The sequence below is a fragment of the Orycteropus afer genome, unplaced genomic scaffold (genome assembly GCF_000298275.1).
Source record: "Orycteropus afer afer isolate SDZICR_OR568_19922 unplaced genomic scaffold, OryAfe1.0 scaffold00267, whole genome shotgun sequence".
NCBI lineage: Eukaryota > Metazoa > Chordata > Mammalia > Tubulidentata > Orycteropodidae > Orycteropus > Orycteropus afer.
The window spans coordinates 2697336-2724598 of NW_006921854.1; the positions used below are offsets into that span (position 1 = coordinate 2697336).

A 27263-nucleotide genomic window follows, 5' to 3' on the forward strand; every position below is an offset into this window, starting at 1 on the left:
AATGATAGAGCAGTTTTAATATATTTGAAGGGCTTACAGAGTTTGGTATCTTATGAAGGAGTATATTATTGCCCCTACTTGTTCATTTGCTTTTTAAACCTACCTTTAATTGGAAAAAGTATGCCTTTCACCCTTTTTAAGTGGTAAAACCCTTAGGTCCTTTCTTGCTATATTAGTGATTGGGTCAGATCACATCCTTTGTGTACATAATGATATGAAATTCAGTGCTTCCGATACTTGTATTTTATTTTTAGAAATACTACATGAAAAGCAGAAACTCTGAGAAAATAGGTAGCTTAAAGTTTTGCTTAACAGTGCATATCATCTGTGTTTTGTAACAAATTCTGAAGGAAGAACTTTTTGGTTTTAATTGGTTTTCTGTACACTTGGTTAGGGTTTTCGAAAGAGGAGTTGACATGGCTTCAGAGCCTTCGAGGAGTTCCGCATGTCATCCAGACACAGCTTTCCCCTGTGCTGCTCTATCTTACGGACTTGGATCAATTTTTACACCATTGGGATGTAACAGAGGTAATAGCACATTTAGAAAGTAACAGATAATTATTAAAATTCAGCTCCTCAACCACCAAATAGCTAATATCTATTAAAATGGCCTTACGGGAAATGTCTTAAGAGACACAGAATAATGTAAGACAAGATCCCTGTTCTAGAAGATTTTATGATGTTATATTGCAGCTACGTGTTTGTAAAAGAGAACAGTGTTTTGTCGTAAGCTAAGCCACTTAGTTGTTGTTCGGTGCTGCCAGGTTGGTTCTGACTCATAGCATCCCCATCTGCAAAAGGATGAAACACGCCCTGGTTGCTAGAATAGAACAGATCAGTAATTTGAATGGTAGAGAGATTTTTTAAATCTAGCATAGGACAGGTCCTTGTATTTACAAGAGGAAAGTCTTCATGGAAAAGAAAGAACTTCTTGAAGGATGAGTAGTAATTAAATAGGATTTAGTTGATTATATTAGTTTCAGGGTAGGGGCAGAGTAACAAAGTATCACAAACAGCATGACTTAAAACAACATAGCTTTACTCTGTACCAGTTCTGAAGGCTAGAAATCCCAAATCAAGCAGTTGACACGTTCCTGTGGAGGCTCTCAAGGAGAGTCTTTTCCATGCCTCTCTTCTAGCTTCTGGTGATGGCTAGCAGTCCTTGGTGTTCATTGGCTTGTAGCTAAATCATTCCAGTCTCTGCCTCAGTCATCACATGGCTTTCTTCCCTGTGTCTGTTTCTGCCTGTGGGGACTTTGGTCATTGGATTTAAGACTCGTCCTAGTCCAGCGGTAACTTGATGACATCTGCAGAGACCCTGTTTTCAGGTAGATCACATTTGCAGACACTAGGATGAACAGAGTTTTAGCAAGGATTCAACATATGTTGAACCCCTTGAAGGTGGCTTTTTTGAACAGGAAAGATTATTCAGCAGTTTCTTTGGCTTTAAGAATACACAGCTTATAAATGTTAAATTTAAAACTATAATTCTTAAGTTCGTTTTTTTTAATGCATTTTATTGAAATATAATTTATGTATAGTGAAATACATAGAACTAAAGTGACATGGGTCAATGCATTTTTTTTTGCAGTGTTCCCTCCCATATCCTCCCACCCCTGGCAACCAACAAAGAAAGTTTCCCTCCATATATAAACCTTTCCTTGACCCTCCACAACAATGAATTTAATACTGTATTTGTTCTTCTGTGATTGACTTATTTCACTCAGCATACTGTCCTCTAAGATCATCCATATTATGCGGTGTTTTGCATCTCCTGATGTTCAATGAGGAGTATCTGTTCACATTATTAATGATGATTCGGTTATGTTTGTGCAGATCTTTTCCCAGTTTTTAATTTTGCCCACAAGAGTTCTTTGTATACTCTTGATACAAATTCTTCATCAGGTACATGAACTGCGCATGCTTTTTCCCAGTCTGGTGCCTGTCCTTTAATTGTCCTAACCGTGTCTTTAAAAGTTGATTGCAGTTATTAATTTCCTCCTGTGGTTTGAGCTACTTCCAAACTACTGAAATGTGTGTATCTGTTGGGGTAGAGTCCTTGTGTTTCTGTTTGCCACCCCAGAAAACAATTCTAATGGATACATGGCTTTGTAGTTACATTTATTTTTGGCTCCTGAGGCAGGTTTGTGGCTTACTTCATGCCAGTAAGAAATGTTAACATACCTGGATTTCTTCATTTGTCTTACAAACAAATTTTAATGTATTACAGAGAGATGAGTTCAAATATAATTCAGTGCCATCACTATGTCAAAAGTAAAGATAGGAATAAGCATAATTAGTGCTAAAACAGCTGCCCAGTGGGAAACGCTTTTACTTACTTAGAAACTTAGAAATCGTAGCCACACAAAATCAAGATGTTCTAAAAGAGACAAATAATTTCCATTACGTGAAAATTAAAAATTCACACATGGCAAAACCCACAATTAACAAAAGTAAAACATGTAGTTTTTTGATGTGTGTGGTGGTGTTGTTGGTCACTGTTGAGCGAGTCTGTTTGATCTCATAGTGACCCCGTGCACGGCAGAATGAAACACTTCACAGTCCAGCACCATCCTCACAATCAGTCCTGTGCTTGAGCCCACTGTTGCAGCCACGATGTCAGTCCGTCTCGTTGAGGGTCTTTCCTTTTTTGTTGACCCTCTACCAGGCATTATATCCTTTCTCCAGGGACTGGTCCCTCATGACAACCTGAAAATTTACCTTGATTTTCTAGGCCTATGAATATAAACAAAATATTAGATTTTGGAGAAAGCCTAGTGAAAGCTTACTGAAAACGGTCCATTTGAAGTGAGAGAATTAAATAACCTGGTGTAGAGATGTTTTAACGTAGCAGTTCCTTTGTCAGAACCCCTGCGACGGGTTGTCATCTTTATTTGTGTGAACTACAGCAGTCATCATTTCAGTATTTCTTATTATTTTAAAATGACAGAGGGTAGTGGGTTGAATGATACACTGTGATTTGGATGAAAGTTTGCAGAGCAAATTGGTTTGCCATTCAGCAGTTCATACACATTTTGTGACATTGATTGCAGTCTCCCTACTTCTTCCCAGTGTTAACCGTTGTCCTTCATCCTTACCACCTCTTCCTTCCTGCCTTCTGATCTTTATCTCTGGGCAAATACTGCCCTTTTGATCTCATATAGTTGATTGTTCTAATGAGTCTGTACCTTCCTGGTGAAAGTGATAGGTTTGGAAGAGAAAAAGGTTTCTGTGCTTTCAGTTAAGCAGCTTCGATTTGATAAATAAGATGATGTCTTTTAGAATTAAGGAATGTTACAAGGATTTAAAAGCCGTTTCGAATCAGCAATTTAGCATTGATACAGAATTTATGAAACATATATGTAGCAAAATCTCCTCTAGAATGGCTTTTACTATTTTTAGCAGAACAGAATTAATTAGGTAACTTACATGTATCATGCATTCTTTTATCTGTCTATACATCCTGTCTCTTAAGATGTCTGTTTCTGTATTGGTTTTGTGTGTCTTAATAGTTGTGAGCACAACTTCCTTGTAACACATTTTTCAATCATGTTTGTATGAACATCTCTTCAGGTCTTCAGGTTTCATTCTTAGTGTTTTTATGACTGATATTATACCAAGCCAATATCATTTGCCAACATACTAAAGAAGAATATATATAAATTGAAAAGGACCATATATGTCATGTGTGTCACATATTCTTGGGCAGAACTGTGGTGGGTACAAGTAGCTTACTAGGAAATAATAATTTCCTAACAAATTGCTCCCACAATGTCTTTTAGAGCTCTCCCCCAAAACCAGGATCCAGCCAGGGCTCATGCATGTGAAAGTTCCTACATTGCAATCTTCTTGTTATGCTTATTCTAGAATAGTGCTCCATCTAGCCCTATTTCTTATCATACAGACTTTTTTTGAGAAACCAGGCTGGTTCCTGAAGAATGCCCCCTACTTTATGCACATGGTGGATGATTTCTGTTGGTGTTGTGTAACTTCGGTTTTCTGTAAAATGATTTATGGTTTTTAGTGTGTGCTTTATTATACTTTTCTTCTAATCGCTGTGTGTACACTCTTCACCTCTGCCAAATACCACCAGTATATTTTGAATAATGTGAATTCATAGTTGAATACCACTCCATGACTTTCAAACGTAGTTATAGTAGAGGGCAGAGCCGCCCATATCATTCCAGGTACCCTGACTTTGAAGTGCTCTGTGTCCAGTCGCTACTTCTTAAGTCTATTCTGCTATACTGATCCCACATGGTTTCTCCATTGTCAGAGGCACCATGTGATACATAAACTTTTCACTTAATGAAAATGAAATGTGTTAGACTACTGTGGTAGATAGGAGTGACTGCCTGTGCCTTGTGGCACATGGCCAGAGGGATCCAGTCCCACCTGCCCTCTTGTGGATCAGTAGCTTAGGAACCTGTTACCCATTCTAGTTAGTACACTTGCTGGAAAACTCCTACAAGATGAAGTCCAGATTCCTCACTGAGCAAGGAACTCTGGACATCTAAAAGTTCTTAAATTTTACTTGCTACCATTTTACTTTGCTCTGTCCTTAGATCATCTTGTCTGGCTAAGAGTTGTTTTCCCTGCCAAAGCTAGAAAATTCAAGAGTCAGTTTGTGTTTTGCCGTCTTTGGCACTCAGTAAGGCATTTAGTCCACGGGGAGCCCCTGGTGGCATGGGGTTAAGCACTTAGCTGCTAGCTGAAAGACCAGCAGTTGGAAGCATCAGTCACTCTGCCGGAGAAAGATATGGTAGTCTGCTTCTGTAAAGATTTACAGCCTTGGAAACTTCGTGGGGGCAGTTCTGCTCTGTCTTCATAGGGTCACTCTGAGTTGGAATTGACTCGGCGGCACTAGGTTTGGTTTGGGTGGTGGTTAGATGACCTTTGAGTCAGTTCCAACTCCTGGCGGCGGCTTGTGATGGAGCGGAAGTGCCTGAGGGGGTTTGTCAACCTTGTGGGACGGAGCACCAGGTCTTTTCTTGGCAGCTGCTGGGGGGGTTCAGACTGCCCACCTTCTGGCTAACAGCGAAGTGCTTAATTATTTATTGCACCATCAGGGCTCCTTATTTAGTCCATACTCCTATTAAAACCTTTATTACACTGTATTTTCACTGTTTTGATATTGAGACCATGAAGCTCTTTAGATTCCAGGGACCGTATTTGTTAATTTTTGTGTTGTCAAAGCTTAGCACCAGATTGCGACTGGAGCTCTTGTCTAGAGTGTCAGTTTTCGGTGATGTTTGTGGAGCTAGGGACGGGCAGCGGTAGGACTCTCACCTCTCAGGCAGCAGCCCCTCCCCACCTGCCAGGGTGGCGTCGGGTTGCTGTGATGCTGAGCAGATCTCAGTAGGACCTGCAGACTAAGTCAGGCTCAAAGAAAGGCCTTGTTTCTGAGGGATGTTTGACAAGTCTCTCTGGAGCTTAGCTTCTTAGTGTGACCATCCTTGTCCTGGAGGGATATTCTTCCATCCACCACCAGTCCTCCTTTAAGAGTCTGCTACATACCGCTTTGTCTGTGCTCGCTGCCTCATATTCTGGCATTTGTCTAGTGATGTCTCTGAAGGATGTGGTGCTGGTCTTGCCTTTTCCTGCTTTCTTGACAATGGAGGCAGTTGGAAGTACTGGGCCTCTTGACTCTCACCTCCCTCACATTTGTCTTCTCATGTAGACTATTCTCTTTCTTTTACCTTTGGACACTAGGAAGCAGGAGTATGGATAAATAGAAGAGTCTACGTATTTTCTTGGTTGTAAGTATTTTTCGGTGACCTGTTTTTCCACCGGATGGGAAAAAGGCTTTTTGTCAGCCCCTTTGTTAACATCACTCAGGTCTTTCTTTGCAGCACTAACTTGATAACATAACTTAAAGGTAGTGAGAGAGGAGAGAGTACGCCCCTCTTCATTTCTCATTCATGGCTCCTAAAGAGGGGTGAGCTTGAAGTTCAGTGTTATGAATGATTTGGGAAATTAGCCCATATAAAAGAATTGACTATTTTATCTTTGACATGTGCACCTTCAAAATCATTTTTTGTTACGTGTCTCATATTAATGTGTAGAGCAAGTAGGTTTATGAAGGAAAACTCTCAAACATTCATGGGATTTGGTTTCTTGGTTTGGAGATTTAAGATTGTGGTTTCATGGAACATCCCAATTAATTGGCCTAACAGGAGTTTAGTGCCTCTGCTCGATCTCCTGGTTGGTTGCATGGTGAGTCATAAAAGCTTGCAACCTGGTGTCTGTTCACCAGGAGCAGCAGAGGGAGGAGGGGAGTTGGGAGTAGGAGGCGGCTGTGGAATCTGGCGGATTGCCTCCTTTGCTGGGAGACCAGAAGAGCTGGCTGGTGCCCGGCTCTTACCATCTTACTATCACTGAACATTTTGATCCAAGATTCTGTAGAAGAGTCCTGAGCAAAAGCAGGGTGGGGGGAGTGCAGAACAGAACTTTAGGTTCTCATGGCTGTAGACTTTCTGGAGCCATGGAGGATAGATGAACCTTTGAAGCTATTGCCCTGAGATAATCATTAAACCTCAAACCAGATATATATCCAGAAGTCTTTAGACCAAACAAAGCTTAGCTTAATGAGTGAAGAATGCTCAACTACATTGAGCATTCTGCTTTTTAAAGAACTACCCATATGGGATCAAATTGAAAACTCCCACTCAAAAGATTAGCTAGGAACCTTAGAGGGTAGTGAGTTTATGTTCCCGGGGAAGGAATAGCTGAGAAGAGGAGGTGCGAATGGTTGTACAACTTGAGAATGTAACCAGTGTTGCTAAATAGTGTGTGTAGAAACTGTTGAATTGGTTTATGTTATGCTGTATATGCTCTCAATGGCAGTAAGTTCGTTTTGTGTGTGTGTGTGTGTGTGTGTGTGTATACGCAACAACAAAATAAATAAAATATATACATTAAAAAAAAAATCTATTGAACTTGTTTCAGACTTCAAAATGTCCTCATTTGCTTACTGGTTTTCTCCTTTCCTGACAGGCAGTTTGTCACAGTTTATTGGTCATCCCATCTCGAAGCCAGAGCTTTGACATCCTTCAAAGTGCCATCAGTAAGCATTTGGTAAATATATTTGTTTTTCTCTTTTTAAAAAAACAGTGATTGAAATTGGCTTTGCCATAGCCAGGGGGAGAGTGTCTGGAATTCTAAGTTTAGTAATACCATGCATCCCACAGCATGATGCAGGATCAAAAACTCAGAAATCTGGGTTTCATTCCTGGGTGTTTGTTACTGATTGATTCTGTGGCCTTGGGTAAAACTCTTTACTTCTCGAGACCTGAGAATTATACCTCAGGTCCCTTCCAACTTGCATGGGTGCAGCTCACATGTGGCTGGCATCTGCCTGGGACCTAGAAGATTCTAGGTCCAAAGTAGCATTGGAACCTGGGCCGTGGAAGCAGTGGGCTCAACCAGGAGACCAACTTGACTTCTGGCCCGTGGGTGTCTCTTATTCCCATTAGTATTAAATTCATTTTAGGTGTGCCTTGGTTGTTGTTTTTAACTTCCCCCAATGTTTACACTTTGAACTTGGGCTGTCTTTGTGTTATAATGTATTATATAGTTCAAGGGCACTCTCCTAGATTTGATCTTCTGGGACTATCACTCGTTTGGTTAATTTTATAGGTGTGCACATGTGCACATACGCACACATTCTTTCTCTCCTCCTTCGAAATGTTGCTTCTGTTGAGTTGAAAGCATTGACTTTCTGGTACTCTTTTCTCCCTGCTGTTAAACTTCAATCCTTATCCTCTGTTTGTCCAAAGATGCCTACCTTTTTTTCTCAGCTCTGTTCCAGGTATTTATAGCCTCCTTTTTGTACATTCATTATTATTGTAAAAGACTGATAGTCTTGGCCACTGTTTTCAGACAGCCAGACAGCATGGTTAAGACCTGAGATGCTGCAGATTTTTATGATTTCTGAACAGTAGTTTCCAGGAGATGTCAGTCACGTGTATGTAGTCACAGGTAGACTTTTCTCTGGTGACCGTGCATACAGTGGAGGCTAGATGAACTCCGTGCTGCAATTACTCTGATCTAGCTTTTTTTCCTTTTCTTATTTTTTTTAAGCAGTAACACAGTCAGGTGTTAATTACAGTCATGTCTTAATCCAGTCGAGATACTTTCCTTAGTCATGTGTAAATGACTAGCTACATCTAAGGTCTGGGAACTCTGATTTGTGCATGTAATTACTTAGGATCGGAATGGTGTGTGATACCAGAATTTTCTAGGCCAGATAAACTAAGAATCATATTCTTGTGATTGTTTATATTGAGATTTTCATTGGATGCATGAAATCATTCTTTAAAGTTATTTCTGACCATCACCATCAATAGAAATTACAGTGTCTAGAAAATCTTAGAAGACTTTGTCACAGAGAAGGCAGTGGCTTAGGTTAACAGTCTCTTTAGAGTAACTTTTTTCAAAGTTACATAATGTGGGGATTCACTTTTTAAAGGGAAACAGTACCTTCACATGTGGTAGGTGGCATGTGGTACGTGTGTAGTAGTTTTACACATAGGTGATGTCAGGTGAACTCCTCAGTTGACAGGTGTTGGTTAATTGAGGCAGGATAAGTGTGGGGCTTGTGGTGCAGAGATAATTAATCAGACATTTCTCTATTTAGGTTGGGTTGACTGTAATCCCCGACAGCACAGCTGGCTGTGTTTTGGGGGTTCTCAGTAAGCTGCTGGACCAGGCGGGCATGCTTAATGACACTCTGCTGCCATTTCTGGCTTCTTGTTGCTACAGTCTTCTTTACTTCCTGCTGACTCTGGAGAAGGGAGAAGCAGAACATCTGAGAAAGAGGTAATGGTTTTTTGTTGTTCAGCCTTCATTCTCCTTTACCTGTTCCACTGTCCTACCTCCCAGGAAGTAAATGAAATGAGAGAGTGAAAGAAGATTCAATTTTTGAAATACCCTAAATTTGCTTTCAGGGAGTTTGTGTAAATGCAACTAGATTATCCCTTCCTCCTTAATGAATTCTCTTTGTGTTGTGAGAATTCACAGGAGTTTTATTTATTTTTCTTTAAAGATACAAATTTGAACACTTAGATGGCATTGTGAAGGTGCTTGAGAACTTTCCCTTATTCGAACAACACTTTATATTTTACCCCTAAGAGGGTGGGTTATTAGCACAAGTGTTGTATTTTGTTTTTGGCTTCATTAGAGCTAGCCAGAATGGCAGTTTAAATTCTTGGATTTAAAGGACATTGTTCTAAGATGCTACTGTTTTTAATTAGTACTTTTGCCACTATGTAATATTCAGGCTAAAGCTTCTAGGATTGTTTGGAACATTGCACTGTAGTTTAAAAGTATTCTCATGCTTTTATCCTATTTGTGTACCTTTAAAAATTGGTTTCATTTGACATTCATTGTAGAAGGTTTAAAAAATGTAACATGAACAAATATAAGAAAATGAATCATTCTATTACTTTTCATATTTGGATGTAAACATTTCTAGTCTTTTTTGAGCTTTTAAATTGCATGAAAATATACATACTGATTGTAAGAAAACATTTACATACTTTAAGAAGCAATTATAAACTGAGCATTTAGTTGACCACCCAAATTAAGAAATACAACACGAACACCCACTCTCTCCCTGTGTACCCTCCATAGTCACATGGTCACATTTCTTTACTCAGAAAGAACTGCTTTCATGTTAATCACTTCCATGCTGTTTTAAATGGTTTTATGGCATTTTTAACCAGCACAGTTTTTGCTTTGCCTGTTTGTGAATTTTATATGAAAGAAACAGTACTGTAGGTATTTTTGTGATTGGATTCTTTCACTGTCATTTGTGTGAGTAATCCACGTGGAGTCACTCAGCTGTGCTTCATTTCTCTATAGCAGGGGTTGGCAAGAAAGGGCTGGGCAGTAAATATTTTAGGTTTGTGGGCCATACAGCCTCTGTCCCAGCTGTGCCAGCACTGCCCTGGTGTTGTGAAAGCACCATGGTCAGCGGGGAAGTGAATGGGCGTGGCTGTGTCCCAGTTGAATCTTACTTGCACACAGGCTGCAGACTGGATTTGGCTTTGCCAGCCCTAGTTTGCTGACCCGTGTTCTCTAGTACTCTGTGATTTGAATATTCCACAACTTTTTACCCACTTTACTGTCAACAGACATTTGGATTTTTTCCACTAAGTATATGTATTTTTGAATTTTGTCTATTACACTATAAATACATGATAAAACTCAAATGTAAATAAATTAGATTTGATGGTATGTTGCTTCTGCATCATCAAACTTTAAGTCAAATTCTATACATTAAACAGCAAGGAACTTCTTGGGAACCCAAAGATTATAGAAGAATTATTGCTACTTATGAAACATGTGTATTGTTGCTGGTCATTTCCTGTCTCTTGAAATACAGCTCCTTTATAAAAACACTTACAGGAGAAATTTGAAAAACCTTTTGTGGTTTCTTGTTGAGGAATCTCCTGCTTTGACTTTGTATGGCTGGACTGGACAAGATTTAGTGGATGTAATACTTGCCTGTTTAAAATGCCTAGTTTCAAAGTGGGTATTGAAGTGTGGTATGACCAGGACCCTGTGTATCTCAAGACAGTATTCATCACAAGGAGGGTCTGGGTACTTAAAATTCCTTTTTGGACTCTACTGTATCCCCATTGGAGGAGGTTTTGGGGATATTACACAGAATGAGAATGCCTTTTGAGTTTACAAATGCTGACCTAAAAATTAGGTCTCACCTTGTACCTTGAACAGATTGTTTAATTGTCTTCTGGGCTCATTGTTGGTAAGAAAAAGTCTGTTGTTCACCTGAGTCCTTTTAGTGTGAAGGTGGTAATCTACAGGCAGATGTGGAGATACTGTGGGTTTGGTTACACCTCAGTCCTTGAGGTTTGAAGGTGGTAATGTATGGAGATAGGGGTTTGGTTGTAGAGCACCTCAATAAAGCAAATAGTATGATAAAGTGAGTCACATGAATTGTTTTGGTTTCCCAGTGCATATAAAAGTTACGTTGACACTGTACTGTAGTCCGTTAAGTGTGCAATACCATTATGAAAAAGTTTGAAATATTGTCAGAATTATCAGTGTGACCGTAACACATGCGATGAACACATGCTAGTGGAAAAATGGCACCAGTAGACGTGCTCAGTACAGGGTTGCCACAAACCTGGAGATTTTATATAAAAAGTGTGGTATCTGAAACACTGTAAACAGAGCAGGAAAACGAGGTCTGCCTCTGTTCTGTTTTTACTGTCTGTGCTTTCTCTTTGGTGTGTTGCCATCAGTGTGTGTCTTAGTGTAGATTTGTTACTCACTCATCCTGCGTGAAACCTAATGTGCTCCTTTTTCTTAGGAGCCGTGTCTTTCCATCAGGTGCTGTTTATTAATGTTATTCAGTTATTATCATCTGCTCTGTTGTTTCTCTGTTCTCCTAAAACACTTTTTGTATGGAACTTCTCATCTTGTCCTCTCTTAACATCTTCCACTTTACAAATTCTTTTGTTTATTTAACTCGTATTGTTTTTATTTCACAAACCATCATAGTGTTTAGCTTTTACTTGGCTGTTGTTCTTGATTTATTGGTGTTACTTTAAACTTCCTGTTGATCTGTTCTCTCAGCTCTTTTTTTTTCTGGTGTGGGAATTGTACCTTACTTTGGGGAGCAGGTGGATCTCTGGGGATTGTTTTTTAGTAGGTTCAGCTAACTTGTATGTTTTGGGTTGTGTAACTTTTCTCTGACAGAGTTTTGTGGGAATTCTATGGAGGTATATGGAGACTCCCTGGGGGATAGTCTCACATCTTCATTATCCTGGTTTCCACATCCATTCAGGGAGCTCAATTCTAGCTCCCTGATCCCCTTACATGGGGCTTGAAGCCTCATTTGCAAAACAGTGTTGGCTGTTTTAAACCCAGCCCTAAAGACCCATATCCAGTTCTGCACCCTTGTTGGGTGTCTTTGTGTGAGTTCTGTCATAGTTTGGCACCTAGATGTTTCAGCCGTTCTGGCTTTTGAACTTGGTGATTGTTGCTATTATGTATTTCCTCTGCAGTCAGTAGTGTTTGGAGTAGAAGGGCAGGGTGGTGGTCTCAGACCTGCAGGTATCATTAGTTGGTGCACAGTTATCTCAGCTCCTCAGAAAATTGTTGCAAAACATTGAACTTCAGTTGCTTTCTTTCAGATGTGATAGATCCTTAAAAATGCTTAGAACCATTGCTTTATGTTGGGCTGAAACCTCAGCTTTGTTGGTTCCTGAGGATGGCTGTCACTGTGCCTCGTCTGTTTTGGCATTGAGATCTCTGTTTCTCTCTGGCTTGACAGTTTTCTTTAATTGAGGTGCTTCAAGAGTGGAAGGCTAAGCCTTATGCTTCGTATGAGATAGGAACCGTTAGCTCTTTTAGCAGAGTTTTGGCCGGGAATTACTAGAAATACATTTAAATTAACTAAAGCAGAAAATGAATGTATTGGACCTTGGAAAAAGTAACTTGTAAAACCCAAATGCCAGGAATGCAGCCGAGCCTCATTAGGAGCTGGGACTAGAAATCAAAGGCAGCAGGACTGTGGCAGTTTCCCTTCGGGGTTGTGTCGCATCTCTGTGATTTGCCTGTTTATTGGCTGTGTCTGCACTCTGGCGCTGTCCCCTCCCCTTGTACGTGGCTACCCCAGCCTGGCTCTGCGTCAGTCAAGAGACTAAATAAAGTCTCTACAGAGAAGGGAATCTGGTTGGCTTGGAATGGGTTCAGTGTCCACTTTTGATGCGATTGCTCTATGTGGTGTTGGGGGGTCGGGGTGGGGCATATAGTGAAAGAGCTGCTCTCTCTAGGCCTGGAGGAAGCCAGATGTCCTGAGAGGGTTCTGCACTCCGGGTGTAGGGTCTTGAACTGAGTGCCTTGCCACAGACTCTCCCTTTTCGATGCATGCTGCTTTTGTGACTCTGCTGGAATGTGGTTAGATACAAGTTGTGTCTCTGCCGTAAATGCTTTTGCACCTGCTCTACGAAAGAACCAAGAACATGCTGCTTCCTGAAGGCTCTGGGCTTCCGTGACCTTAGCCACAGGGTGATAGTGCTCTGATTGACTACTTCCTCAAGTCCGTTCGGGCTCTCAGTGAACACATCTCTCTCTGCAAGTCTGCCCTGTTCTGAGAAATGAGAGGCTCAGGATCGTGGTCAGGCGTGTAGAGCTTCGTGAATGTTGTTTCTGCCCTTGTTACCAGTACGATGTTCTTAGTCTTCTGATGACTTTGGTGAGATACAGGAGACAGTTGAGTGATGCTTGGTGACGGGTAGCAGAGGATATGCTTTGTGATCAGTCAGGGTCACGTCCAATCACTAGCTCTTGAAGAATGCCTTGCTAAGCCCCAGAAGGTGCCAGTTGTTTGGTTTCCTAGAATCCGTAGAACAGGGGGAGTCAGCTCATGTCAGTGGATTTGTTTGTAGTTCTCATGGACCCCAGTTCTTACTAGTTTTGGTTTGTGGTACTTTATTTGAAACATTAAAAGGACATTTTCTGTTTTGGGAAGTGGGGAGGGCAGGGGAGTTTCCCGTGCGTGCTGCGCTCACTGACTCTTGCCATCTCTGCTCTTTAGGGATAAGCTGTGGGGGGCCTGTGTGTCTGTCCTGGCCGTCCTGCCTCAGGTGCTCAGGCTGATGCTGCAGAGCCTGCGTGTCAACAGAGCGGGCCTCAAGGAGCTGCCCGTCGTGGGCCAGCTGCTCCGCCTGCTGCTGCAGCACGCGCCCCTGAGGACGCACATGTTGGCCAACGTGGTCTTGGTGCAGCAGATCATCAGGAATATTACGGTAAGAGACCTGGTGCCGGGAGCTTAGGGTTCACGTCGGAAGGGACACGTGGCGGGGGTGGGGGTGCTGTTGGGAGGGTCGGACTCCCGTACTGACTGACACCCTAGAATCAAGCCCAGTGTGATCTTTCTCAGGGTGTTCCCTGAATGTATTTTAACTAGGGGCATGTCTTTGATTCCACAATCAGTAATTAAAGCTTTAAAAACAAATACTGGATTACGGTGGCAGCCAGCTTAGGTAGTTGGAATTCTACCTGAATTCTGCTACCAACTCTGTTAACTGTGATAGCTTGGCAAGTTATTTGACCTCAGCTTGTTTTCGTAGCTGTAAGATAAGGGTTTTAGTGAACATTAGGTAAGCTTTTCCAAGAACAGTTCTTATGTGCCTGGCATTTATTAAGTGCTTGACAAATGTTAGCTATAAGGAAATGATTGAGCAGGAATAAACTTGAGGTCAGTTTCTAGTCACTTTCTGGTTAGTGGAGAGTGGGAGGAAGAAGGAAGCGGTAGACTTCAGGTTTTTCTAATGGTTTGCTCTCTGCCTTCAGCTGTGGGTGTGGTGGGTGGCCAGCTGTCTTGTCTAGGTGGTCTGGGCAGGTTAGAAGGGAGGCTTTTTGTGTAGGTGCCTGGGAATTTATTGACAGGCCTCTGTAGCAGTATTCCGGTGTGATAGAGCTTTTATTCGTATATAACCCAAACCCACTGCCACCAAGTCTGTTCGACTTAGTGACCCTATAGAACGGGGTAGAACTGCCCCATAGCATTTCCAAGGCTGAAACCTTTATGGAAGCAGACTGCTGCATCTTTCTCCCATGGCGTGGCTGGTGCTTTCAAACTGCCAACCTTTTAAAAGGTAAATGCTTTAACCACCGTGCTACCAGAGCTCCTTACGCATATAACACAGGTGCTCATTTTGAATTTTTTCAGTAGCCTTTGAAGAAATGATGGAAGAGGTAGTAGGGTAGTCAGGAATGACAGAAGTCAGTATTTTGAATTATTTCCAGATTTGGAGACTCAGCCCGTCCCGTCTCTGTAAGGAAGGAATTGACAGATTGTCAGTCGGCTTTGTAGATGCTAGTGCAGCTCTTGACTTCTCAGAGACCATGAGATCTGCCATGCCAATGGGAAGGTCACGGGTTCAGAAACACTGAAGGGTGAGGTTCCATTTGTCCTGACGTACAGGAGAGAGAACAGATCCCCCCAGATGCTGTTGGACTTGTACTGGAGGGTATAAGGGGGAGCTTTCCCTGCTTGTGGTAATGCCCAACTGACAGGTTCCTTCTTCTAAGAACCCTCCGTGGGATGATGTATAGATGGGAAGGCACTGTTGTTGAGGGCTCTGAGAGATCCTGTTGGGGTGAAAAACACTGTCACGCAGTGTAGCGATACTGGTGCGAATCTCCACTGACTTGTTTTTCTCTTCAGACGCTGAAGAGTGGAGGGGTCCAGGAACAGTGGCTCACAGACTTACATTACTGCTTCAACGTGCACCTCACTGGCCATCCCCAGGGGCCTAGCGCATTGAGTACAGTCTACTGAAGAGACAGCACGGTACCTCCTGTTTGCAGTTGTTTATTGACATCTGTCTAATTTTGAAGAGAAACTGATGGGGATGAATGTTTGTCATTAAAAGCTGAACTTTTAAAGAAGTCGTTTATGAACCTTCTTTACACTGAAGTAGAAAGGACGCACTGGGGACTCCCTCTGGTGGCAGGTGGACCTCCTGGAGTGGCTCATGGCATATGGGGACAGCGGGTAGTGCATTTTACATGTCCCGGAAGGGAAATACTATAACATAGATCATAATAATGTGATACCTTCTATTCTTTACCAGGAAGCTAGCAAAATCTTCGTCATCCCGTCTAGGCAGACGTCATCTCCTGTGTCTCAGCGTCACCGAGCCGGTGACGGGAGCCAGTGTTTAGGTTGGTTGGGGAGCTTGCCCTTATCCATCAGGACCCTCGGCATCTCCCTGTGGAGTTGTGTTACTGGCAGAGTTTTCTAACCCTCCATGAAGGGGCAAGATTTCCAGACAGTGTTGTGTTGTATTTGGCTTGGATTTTCTTATATCTAAATGGTGCTTGGTCTAATTTGGAGAAGTATTCTTTCAAAATAATTTTCTATTAAAGATCCATTATAGTTTTTAAACGTTACCTATTGTATATAGTGATTTTGTATAATACCTCATCATTATGAAAGTAACAAATACAACAGTTTAAATAGAAAGCTGTGAAAATTAAGATAAGGAAGTAAACACCACTTCATTGCTCCTTTTCTCCTGCTGCCAGCACAGAGACGTCACACATCTGAAGGAAATGCAAGCTGCCTTTCAGATACCTGTGCGCCTAGGATGTTTGTCGCTGTTTGTGCCTCTCGTCTACATCCCCACGGCAGCCTTCCTCTTGAAAAACGTGCAAAAGGCCAGAAGACCGATGCCTGGATTTTATTTTTAACCTGATATTCTTAGAGGGCTAGAATGTGCAGTTAGCACCATTTTCCTTGCCAAGAGGAATGGCATTCTGACAAGATTGCTTGTCTTGTAGAAAGCACAGAGGAGAAAACGCAAGGGGAATGCTGACGCCTGGATAGGTACCCTACTCCATGGACAGTCTGGCCTGTGAACCCACCTTCCTTGCTACGGTGCTGCTGCAGCTGGTGAGAAAACGGCACAGGACACCTGGCAGAGGCCGCCGGGGGCTCAGCACATCAGGAGTCGGTAGAAAGCGTCTGTGGGCTTCCACGCAGTTTCTAAAAGCAGCACTGAGTCATGATGCTGGTCTGAAATGTAAAACTGCTAATGGAGTGGAGTGAGGGGGTGCTGTCTGTGATGGCGTTCGTTGGATTAAATCCCAGAACTAGTAGTGACGTGAAGAAGGCTGCCATAGGACAGGCTCACCTTCCCATCTCATTGAGGTTCTTCTCTTGAGTCAAGAAACTAGGCCCGTGCCAGCCAGCTGGCAGAAATCTAACCTAGTAGCCCTGTATTGCCTAGACTGTACTATTCCCCATTAGTTGGCATTTCTAGCATAGTGGCTGATGGGAAGGCCTGTGAACCTCCTAGAGTCTGGCTAAGGTGATGACAAAACAGTGCTTACACTGTGAGACTGGGAAGACGACGCACCGGACGTTCTCTGTTGTCACCACATTTTCAGGCTAATGAGACTTCAGGCATTGGTATTAAAGTCTTCCCAAGATGGGAAAGATAATCAACAGAGAATCAGAACTCTGTACCAGCCATTCCGGCTCCCTCATACACAGTCTTCGAAGTAGGCCCTCACAGCTTTGTTTGGCTTTTTGATCGAGTAGTAGCTGATCGCAGGTTGTAAGAAAAGGTCTTTGATCTTCCACTGTTCTCATGGAGTTGGATGCACTGCAAGGTGCTCACTGCTGAAAATGAACATGAGATATATACCAGGTCATTCATTGTCATACAGAAGGGATGAGCTCTTGGTGGTAGGAAGGGTTTAGGATCGATAAGGTGATGGGCTAGTTTACTGTGGAGGGAGGATGACTCAGTGACCTTGCATGGTCCACCATCTCAAAAATAAGTGACATCTTTTCAAGGAGGACATGTGATCTGGAGGATTGTAGGCACCTGAGCTGGATGGGAAGTCTAGGCTGCTCCATTTCTCTCCATTTGTGTCTCATACAGCCCGCCCACCTCTGAGTTCTTAACTTTCTCTGTGCCACACAGTCTCCTAGAGTGCCTTCCAGAAAGTCAGTCAGTCCATTTAAAAACTATTTTGCTTCTCAAGAATGTTGGACTAAGAGGTATATCCAATGGAAAATGGATTTCTTGAGGCCGTTTTAAGACCTTGAAATTACAAACTGATGTTGGAAAACAGTGCTGTCGTCAGTGCTCTCGTTTAACAGACGGCTACCAAGGCCCACCCTGTGTGCAGACCTTGCTGAGGCTGATGGTGCTCGCTTCTGTGGAACAAGCAAGCAGATACGAAAAATGAATAGTTTAAGAGTCACCAACATTTATGCCATAATTTTTCCTGAAATTATTTTAAAGTGAACGACTGCTTTGGAACTCTGCCACGCTTTTGGCCTCTGCCTTCACTATATGATCTTGAGTCATCATCTCCATACCCCTGTGCACATGGACAGGGGTATACTGGATTCTTACACGGGATGCCATTATTAATCACTTAATCCATGGTTACTCTATTCATTAGAATGGAATTTATGAAAGAGGTTCTTGTATTTTTAAAGGGATGGGCCCAGGTTTAAACAAACAAGACACCTATACAGATAAGAGACTCGGTCCCTGCAGTGCTGATACTCTGTGGGTGGCTTGCAGGAGTGGGTGGAGAAGACAAGAGAGCAGGAGTAGTTCACTGGCCCAGATTCCCAGGTGCTTGCTCGGTGTTCTAGTGCGCAGACGTGTGAAACTGACAGACAGTAGCCACACGTTTATCTCTCATCGCTTCTGCTTCCTCTTTTCAGAGGTAGAGGCCTCAGGAGAGTATCTCCCACGTTAGAGGGTGGGAGCAACAGTATTCATTCATCAATGCCTGTGCACCTCTAGGACGCCAGCACTTTGCTACCACCAGGAATAGAGCAGTGAGCAGGAACCAGATCCCTGACCCCATGACACTCACAAGGTCAAAGGTGAACCAGCCTCATTTTCATTCCAGGTGAAGACCAAAGTTCATGTTCTGTCCTTTTTGTTTCAATTTGATGTCTCTAATTTCACATTACAAAAACTTGTGTGTGTCCAAGTCACACGTGTTTTATGGATATTTCTTTTATAGACATGCATTCTGTATAAGACACAGGCTTCAGTGAAACTAGCTTGCAGCCTTAGTCGCTGGTTGGTACTGTGGATGGGGGAGGGCCTAACCTTGTTTCCCTGAGTTTGGAGTTAGGAAAAGATTGTCTTTATTTAGTCCTTGTCCAACTTCAAATCATTCAGAACTGTACGTGTAGGTTAGACAAGCTTGTTTTTGTTGAGTGTAGGAAACCATTAAGCATGTCTTTGAATTTGTTTCCTCTGTCCATTGAGCCCCTTAACTGAAGATCTTTTATCCCAATAAACACGTTAATTTTAAGATTGATGGTCCTGGGTTTTGTTTTAAGACAAAGTAAGAAATACTCTGATTATCTCATTTATAGTATTTGATTTTAAATGCCACTTTTATCTGGCAATTCTCTTTTTGAACCTATTCTCAGTTCACTCAAGCATAAAGATGAACGTTTTCTTCCACAGAACGTTGGGGGCTTGGATCCCTTTGAAAGTTTTTTAACTGTCCCACTCGCCACTCCCAGATCAGCCTCCCTACATTATGCGAAGTTGCCCAACTCCCATTAAAGATGGTGGCGGTAATTACTACCTGTCCCTCCCTGCAAAGCTAAATGGATGTTAAGTTCATGCTGACGGTCACTGTTCCTGTCCCAGCTGCAGTCTGTTCCTTCAGGGTGGCCCGGATAGGTGAGGGGGTTGTTGCTATAGCCACCTATGGAGAAACACTGAAACTGGCATTAGCCATTGACAGCAGTGAACTTATCACCCACGTTTCATGCTGGTGTGTGAATGAAGGGGCCCTGAGTAAAACACTTGTCTTGGGGCTGGAAAGAAAGTTCCCTGAGCTGCTCCTGGTAAGTGGAAGTGGACAGGTGAGCTTGAGCTGGCCATGCTACCAGGCTCTTCTCATGGGCCCTGGGAGGCAGCAGGCAGAATTGTGAAGGGACTCGCCCCCCCTCTTTGGGGAAGAAGATGAAAGATCCTAATGTGAAACCAGAATGGACCAAGAACTCCTAAGCTATTGCTGTGAAGGATGCCAGTATTTTCATTTCTACCTTCATGTGAGCAAGTATATGAAGGTGACCAGTGGTAGCTACCATCTGCTGTTTCTGCTGGAGGTTGTACTACCAACAGCTTTGGCTCTGATGGAGACCAGATGTTGACTGCAGTAATAACTCCATGCAAGGACATGAAAAACATGCATACGTGAAATCACATGACCACTGGAAACCCTGGCAGTCTGTTCTAATGTCCACCTTTGGAAGTGGGGGAAGCCTCCCCACACTCTCTCCCCCAGTGCCTCCCCCCTGCTTTGCCAGTGCAGGGCTGTCTTACCTGAACCGAGATGCAGCACAGACGGGGCTTTGGGAGATCTAGTTGGAAGATGGATTTTGCCTTCTTGAGGGCAACCTGAAATCAACCAAAACTGGTCATCTGTATTTGACCACTGACAGCAGTGGCCTGACCATATTCTGAATTCCTTACTGAGCAACAGGCAGGTGTCAACCAAGATGGGTTCGTGTCCCGTGGAAGCCCAGGGCACTGCAGGAGCTGTGCCCAGAAATGTGCCTTGGCTTAGTTTTTTTCTGTTGGAGAGTTAGCCAGCCTTACTGTCTGCTGAGTTTCTTTGGATGAGCTTTATCCAGAGGTGAAAATGTTTCACTGGACAGGAGCTCATCTGCATGAACAATTATTTTCTACAGTGGTTGGTTCTGGGGGCATTCTACAACAGAGTAGGCAACCCTGTACTGTCTTAGTGTAGGGAAGGTCCCAGTGAGGCAGGCAGGGCAACCTGAGCCTGGAGCCCTTCAAGTAGGTAAGGGGTAAGACCCAAGTGGTGTCGGTGAGGTTTTCAGTCCTGAAACCCATGGGGGAATCTTGGCTGGAAGGCCCTGTGGGCTGAGAAGCTGGAATACCTCATGAAACCAACTGTAACCCAGAATTGTCTGGGGGTGGGGTGATGGGTGGTGCTGAGAAATCTGGGTGCTTCCAAGTGATTAAGTTCAGCCCCCTTCTGAATGGAGTTTTGCCCATACGAAATCCCATTTCAGATTCTCTGGGGGTGCTTGTCAGCTGCAAGGGGCCCATGAAGAGCATTACCGTAGATTTGCTGAAGCACTGAGTGCTTGGCGGACCTCATGCCTGAGCCACCCTTGGATGGACTCTTGGTGGTCCTGCCAGCTGCGATGGTCTTTGGAGCCTTTAGTTCCAGTTCCTTCCGCCAAAGCTGGAGGACCAAGGCCACACACTCATGGCTCCATCTGTCCACATCTCTGGCGCCAAGCTGCTTCACGTGCAGAAGGGTGGAGAGGTGCTTCTTGAGCCGATAGCTGGTGGGGACAGAGGAGGGAAGGGGCTTTAAGACTTCACCACATCACAATACTGAGAAAACGGAATTTCCTAAAGGTTCCTGGAAGCTATAAAAATAGTATTTGCTGAATTTCTGGGAGGTTCAGTCAAGCTTTTATCCTCATTGGTAGCAGGTTGAATGTTGCATTCTGTCTATCCTCAAACATTTCCTGAATTAGGTAAAATGAATCCTATTAGAACTTGCCCCAAAGGAGCTCACAGACTAGTAGGATAAGCTGATAAATAAACAAGCACGTGCTGTAGGATTAACAGTCTTAGAAAAAGGGAGAAAAACCTAAACTCACTGCCATCAAGTCAATTCTGACTCATAGTGACCACCACTGGATTTCTGAGGTGATAAATCTTCATGGAGTAGACTGCCCCCTCTTGGTCCCTGGAGCAGCTGGTGGGTTTGAACCACCAACCTGGTTAGCAGTCAGATGCCTTAGGCCACCAGAGCTCCTTCAGGAGAAATACTACGCAGCAGCAAAAAAGCTGGACTGGGGACAGATGCAGAGGTGCAGGAGCGACACTCGGAGGCTTGGTGAGGCCTCAGGAAGCCTGTTACTTGTGCTGGGTTTTTACTGATGAGTGGGAGCCTACCAGGCAGAAAAGCCGTATTCCAGGGGGCAGGACTGCATGCACGGACGTGGGGATGTGTGCAGGCGAAGCGGAAATGCAATGTGGCTGGACCACTGTGTGTGTGGTGAGGGAAGGAGTGGAGGCCAGGCTGCAGACGCCGCGGAAAGAGCCAGCGTTCTTGAAGGCCTGCTGTGTGCCAGCCATTTTTCTTAAGATCAAGCCTAAAAATAACTGAGGTAGACATGATGCTCAGAAAAGCTAAGGAACTTGCAGAAGGTTACAAGGCCAAAGTCAGGAGGAGCCAACATTCCAATTCAGCTGTCCGGTCCCACAGTCAGATATTGGTGAGGACTTCGATTGCATTTTGTGCTGGGGACTCAGGTTTTCAAGAAGACAGGCAAAGGGGAGGTTCAGCCTTGGAAACCCAGTGGGGGTCGCTGTGAGTTGGAATCACCTCCATGACAGCGAGTTGGTTGGTTGGTTGGTTCTGTTGAAGGGGTGGAGCCTGGAGTGGAGAGAAGGGCAGGGCGTGACGGCTGTGTTGCCAGAGGGCTTCTTGATGGTCTCTGCCCCACTCGCTCTCATTCATACGTTGCTCCAAACCACTTCTTGAACACAAGTGTTTGGGAGCGTCCCAGGAAAGCTGCGTCAGGGGCCAGGCCCTGGAGCCGCCTCCGCCCTGTGGGCCTCCAGGGAGCACGCAGCCCCCAGGCCTGGCTGAGCCGCAGTTTATAATAATACACCGAGCCATCTTCCCAAACCTGCCAGAACCTCCCAGTGCTTGATGCGTCCCCTCCTTCCTTGCCCAAAGGCTGGCTTCAGCCAGACCACATTGTTCGTCCGTTCACGTCCTGGAGAGTGACAGGCCATGGCATCCCTCTACTGGAATATGTACCCCGTGTCCAGAAAGCCACCTGTAGCGAAGTGAGGGTGATGGGGCAGTACTGTCCACAGGTGGCTTGCTTCCGTTGGAGATGCGTGTCTTCACCCTCTTGTAGAGAGCGCCCTGGGAGCCTCGGCTGTTGCTGAAGTTGTTGGCAGGTGTGGCTCTCACTGGGCACAGCCTCCACCTACCGACTCTGACAGAGACTGAGTGTGTGTCCAGGTGACATGATGGTCCCTGTGTGCAGAGGAACATCCTCTGCCCTCCTGTCAAGAACACGTGCTCTGGCTCGTTGAGAGTCCTAACACAGCCGGAGGCTTTCTTAGCTCCGAGCTCGCCTTATGGTTCAGCCTGTTCTTATTTACCTGAGAAAAGTCAAGTCTTGGTTGGTAATAAAACTCACACTGCATTTTAAAACTGCTTCATTTTCTCAGGGCCCAAAGTACAGTCTGCTCACTTCATCCCCATGAGTTTTCCAGGCCCTTCTCCATCCCTAACTCGTCTCCTGAACCTGCATTTATTGAGCGCTTCGGTGCCAGGCCCTGTTGCCTCTCCCACAGCTCAGTGCTCCTTAGGCTTCTCGTCAGATGAGACAGTCCCAGCCCAACAAGACGTTGGGCTCCCATAGTTAAAATGGAAGATGTATACGGACACAACTATCAACGAGTGTTTTTGATGTCCTCAGACCTGTGACTTCCTACAGTGGGCAGCACCCCAGAAGCCGTTTGGGCATCACTGGCCTCCAGCCAGAGGGCGCCTGTGTAACTGCCTTCCCAGACGGGCATGCAGACTGAGCCCACTGTTCTCGGAGTGACTGAAGGCTCCTTTGCTACCGTGGACACTTACTGACAGCACCTGTCAACTCCTGACTCTTCAAAGGCGTCAAAGCATGGACCGTCTGCGGGCGAGGCACTTAGCTGGGGAGCAGGTGGGGAGCCTGCGTCGGTGGTAAACCTGGCTGGCGTGTCGAGATCCCAGGTTGCACCTGACGTACTTCACAGAGTTCCTCTGGGATGGTGGCTAGTGCACATCCTGGAAGAACGGCCCAAGGAGGGAGCCCACGACCGTCCAGCCTGTGGCCTCAGAGGCGGGCTGGCACACAGCCCAGTGCTGTCACCTATGAGCGCTGACTTGGGGAAGTTAACACCCTATACCATGCTTCCGTTTCCTCATCAGGAGGAGAACGTACCTACCTCAAAGGGTTTTTGGGAGGATTACGTGAATACGTGTAAAACGACTTAGAAAAGTGCTAACCAGTAGTTTTAAATGTAAGCATCGTAACATCACCCTGCCCTGACAGTTACCTTGACTGTGAGGCCCCTCCCGGCAGCTCTTCCCAGCCGTTCTGCTCTGAGGCGGGGGGTACAAGGCCTGCCTCCAGCTACCGTATTCTGACCACAGCAAGACCGAACTGTCCTAATGGAGGGGAAACCCTTGGAGCTGAGTGAGACAGACGTTCAAGTGCTAGAGCTGCACCCCCAGGACAAGGGGAACTAATCCCTGTCATGACTGCCTCGTACTGTGACCAGATCAAACGGGGTCATGCCAGAGCGTGCAGCTTGACCAGACAGGAAAGCCCGCAAAGGCTGGGCCGGCCCGACCAGCTCCCAACCCCGAGGGGGCAGCCTGCACGGTGTTTGGAGGCCTGGGCCTGGGAATCCCGTTCTCTCTCTTCTGGTCTTAGGGTTCCCCCCAGGCCCCTCTGTTTCCCTCCTGTGCTTGAAGTCATTAGCTTGCTTCCTGACACAGATTAAATGGTGCCCCCAGAGCTGTGTGCTGGGCATTCCAACCTCTACCGCCTGTGGTTACTTCATCCCGTTTGGGAATGGGCTGTCTTTGTTCTGTTAACAAGGCAGGGTTAGTACAGGGTGAATATTTTTTTAAAATTTACTTTTAATGTGGTGCAGACATGCATGCCACCAACATAACAGCTTCTCCATCCATAGCTCGGGGACACTGATGACATTTTTCGTGTCGTGGTGCAGGGTGAATCCTGAATGTGTCTCTCCCGAGATAAAGGCAAGGAAACCACACTCACTGCCATTCAGTCGGACCCAGCTCACAGCGACCCCCTCTTGGGTTTCTGAGGAGGTATCACTTCGGAAGTAGATTGCCCAACCTTCCTTCCGAGGAGTGGCTGGTGGGTTTGAACCGCCAGCCTCCTGGTTAGCAGTCAAGTGCCTTAGGCGCTGCACCACAGCGCTTCCTTCCGAGATATAAAGGACATTAAACACACGTGAGCAAGCAGAGGCGGGGAGGGAGCGCCGAGCCACAGGGCCCTCCCTCCAGGGCCGGCCGCCCTCCCCTGAGCTGGCTCCGTGAGTGTGGCTCTCGTGGCATAGTGCCTAAGGCACTTGACTGCTAACCAGGAGGCTGGCCGTTCAATCTACTTCCGTAGTGATACCGCCTCGGAAACCCAAGGAGGGGGCGCTCTGAGTCGGGGCGACTCCACGGCACGTCCCAACAGCGGCCTCCTCAACAGTGAGAGAGAAGTTGGCTTGTTGAAGCCGCCCACGTGCAGCGGGCCTGCTGCCGCGGCCCTGGAGACCTAAGACAGCTCCCATCACTCTGCTCTGCGGGAAGGTCCCACGGGCCCCACTGGGCAGCCGCGGCTCCAGGCCGCCCTTGGCCACTGGTTTTCACTTAAGGCCTGATCTAAAAATTAGGCCCTACTGGTGCTTACAGGGTGGGCCCTGGTGGTGCAGGGGATCAAGGCTGGCAGTTTGAAGCCCCAGCTGCTCCACGGGATGACCGGGCAGGCTGCTTCCATAGAGGTTCGCGCCTTGGCATTCTCACGGGGCAGTGCCCTGTCCTGTTGGGTGGCTGCGTGGGAACTGACTGGGCAGGGGGCTGGGTTTGGTGCCACCAGTGTGAAGGAGACTGAGACACGAGAAGGCTCTTAGCAAGAGATGATCCCAGTCCTCTCAGTTACTCCCAGGAAGCATCCGTCTGGACCACCTGACACTGTCCCCTCACAGCAGAGCCTCCACCCCACTCCCAGTACCAGTCCATGTCGTGGGCTTGGTAGTTGCTCAGAAAAACATTTGTAATTTGTCAGTCAATCCAGTATATGCAGGCTTTGCTTTGGGTATCTGTGGTATGATTAATCGCTGAGTAGTAAAGATAAAGGAGGAAAAATATGTGTGTAGTGTGTTAGAGATTACAAAACATACATCACTGTCATTCCAGCAACCCTGTCGTAGAAACAGGACGGGTGCGCAGTGGTGATTAGAGCCCACTTTTCAGGGCAGGAAACGATGGTCAGTGAAGCCAAGTGATTTGCCTAAGGTCAGGTAACCTGCTGTTACTCCTTCACCTGGAACTCGGGACTCTGGGTCCCAGATCCTTCACGTCCTGCTGCTGGGGGCCCTTTCCATCCATCTTGGCAGAAACCCCTCCCACGAAGCTCATGCAAGTAAGTGACTAGGACCCACACTGGTGGGAGCCAGAGCGTTGTCACTTGCTAACTTCTGGAAGTAGACCACCAGGCCTGTCTTTGCCGCTTGTCTCAGTCGAGAAGGGCGGCTGCAGCCTGCCCACCGCGGTGAGCCTGCTGGTGTGTGAAACAGCACGAAGGCCACCTGACAGAATACTGTGCAGGGCGGGGCTGGGACCTGAGCCCCGGCCGGGAGGCACTCAGTGCGGTGGCCGCCACGATGGACTCGGCCGCACCGCGATGTGGAGGATGGCACACCGTTGTGCTCTGCTGGACAGGGGCCGCCGTGAGCCGGAGCTGACGGGCCGACACCGACCAGCAGCCCACCACAGGGTGATTCCCCGGGGGTCAGATGCCGTCAGGTTGACACCGACCCATGGCCCCTAAACTCGGCCTCGTCATGCCACCACACGCAATTCACTGGGAAAACCTCAAGGGGGATAGGAGGCATCAGAGACCCCCAAGCACCAAAGCCGCCACGGCAGCCCGCCCTCCTACCTCCTCCAGGCGCGCTGGATGACTGCTGCCGCCTTGTTCTTTCTGCGAAACAGCTCTTTCCTGCTCCTTTCTCGCTGGATTATCTGCAGTCGGAGCTCTACGGGGAGAAGGCCAATATTCACAGTCTGTCCAGAGAGGCCAGGCGGCGGGCCAGTCTCCTGAGACGCAGTGCACGTCCCCGGCTTGCGGGCTCCTGCTCTCACCGTCTCTGTGCTCTGGGGCCAATCTGAGCTTAGCCCTCCTGCCAGCTTGTCCTGCGGCACTCTGTTCCTCGGTGCTCGATGGTGGAGAGAACCCTGCCCGGCCCGGAGCATCTCCCCCTTGGCACTGCCAGGCCGGCTCGAGCCAGCCGGGGAGCGCCGTCCTCCTTTGAGCTCTTGAGCACGCCTTTTGCGGGGGGCACACTTGGCCTTGGGCACCATGTCACGCCGCGGCCGGGGCTTCTCAGGGCCGTCCTGCTGTGGGAGACTCACAGCCGCCTGACTAGGATCCTGTCCTTTCTCACCAGTCCCCACTACCCGGGTGCTGGAGGGATGCTTCAGGAAGCCTCTCCCCTTCTCACACTGCTGCTCACCAACTGTCTGACGCCTGGGCTTCTCCACAGAGGAGGCTCCTGGCTGCCTGATTCCATCGCTGCCTTCATTGGGGTTGAAGTGGACACAGGCAGATCGGCCTTTAGAATGTTCTCTGGATGTTTCTGAAGAGACAAGGAAAGGGGAAGAAGATTCATGGCCCCAAACCTGCTCATTTGTTTACATAAAATACACAGACTTGACCTGTAGTATCACCAAGAGAATGCTGATCATAACCAGGGAAAAACAGGCTGCATTCTGATCTCCAGCAGTAATGGTAGATAATCTGAAAGCTTTCCTACTGTGAGTGACTAATGCTGTGAAAAAATAATATTCTTTAAAAAGCACTATCATGCTTTTAAGAAAATAGAGGTGATCCCAAGGGACCAAACACAAAGAGAAAACTGCACATC

At 45.9% G+C, this 27263-nt stretch overlaps 2 protein-coding genes across 2 annotated transcripts in view; one reads left to right on the forward strand and one right to left on the reverse strand.

Annotated features, from left to right (window-relative positions):
* Positions 1–15319, forward strand: part of TEX10 (testis expressed 10) — a 45976-nt gene extending 30657 nt beyond the window's left edge. The window contains exons 10-14 of the mRNA XM_007950321.2: positions 395–528; positions 6997–7077; positions 8639–8820; positions 13571–13781; positions 15206–15319. Coding sequence (XP_007948512.1) covers positions 395–528; positions 6997–7077; positions 8639–8820; positions 13571–13781; positions 15206–15319 — 722 coding nt within the window. The remainder of the gene's footprint in view (positions 1–394; positions 529–6996; positions 7078–8638; positions 8821–13570; positions 13782–15205) is intronic.
* Positions 15320–17054: 1735 nt separating this feature from the next.
* INVS (inversin) overlaps positions 17055–27263 on the reverse strand; it is a 207430-nt gene continuing 197221 nt past the window's right edge. The window contains exons 13-16 of the mRNA XM_007950329.1: positions 26279–26975; positions 20631–20860; positions 19866–19940; positions 17055–17164 (exon numbers count right to left, since the gene is read on the reverse strand). Of these exons, the coding sequence (XP_007948520.1) occupies positions 17055–17164; positions 19866–19940; positions 20631–20860; positions 26279–26975 (1112 nt within the window). The remainder of the gene's footprint in view (positions 17165–19865; positions 19941–20630; positions 20861–26278; positions 26976–27263) is intronic.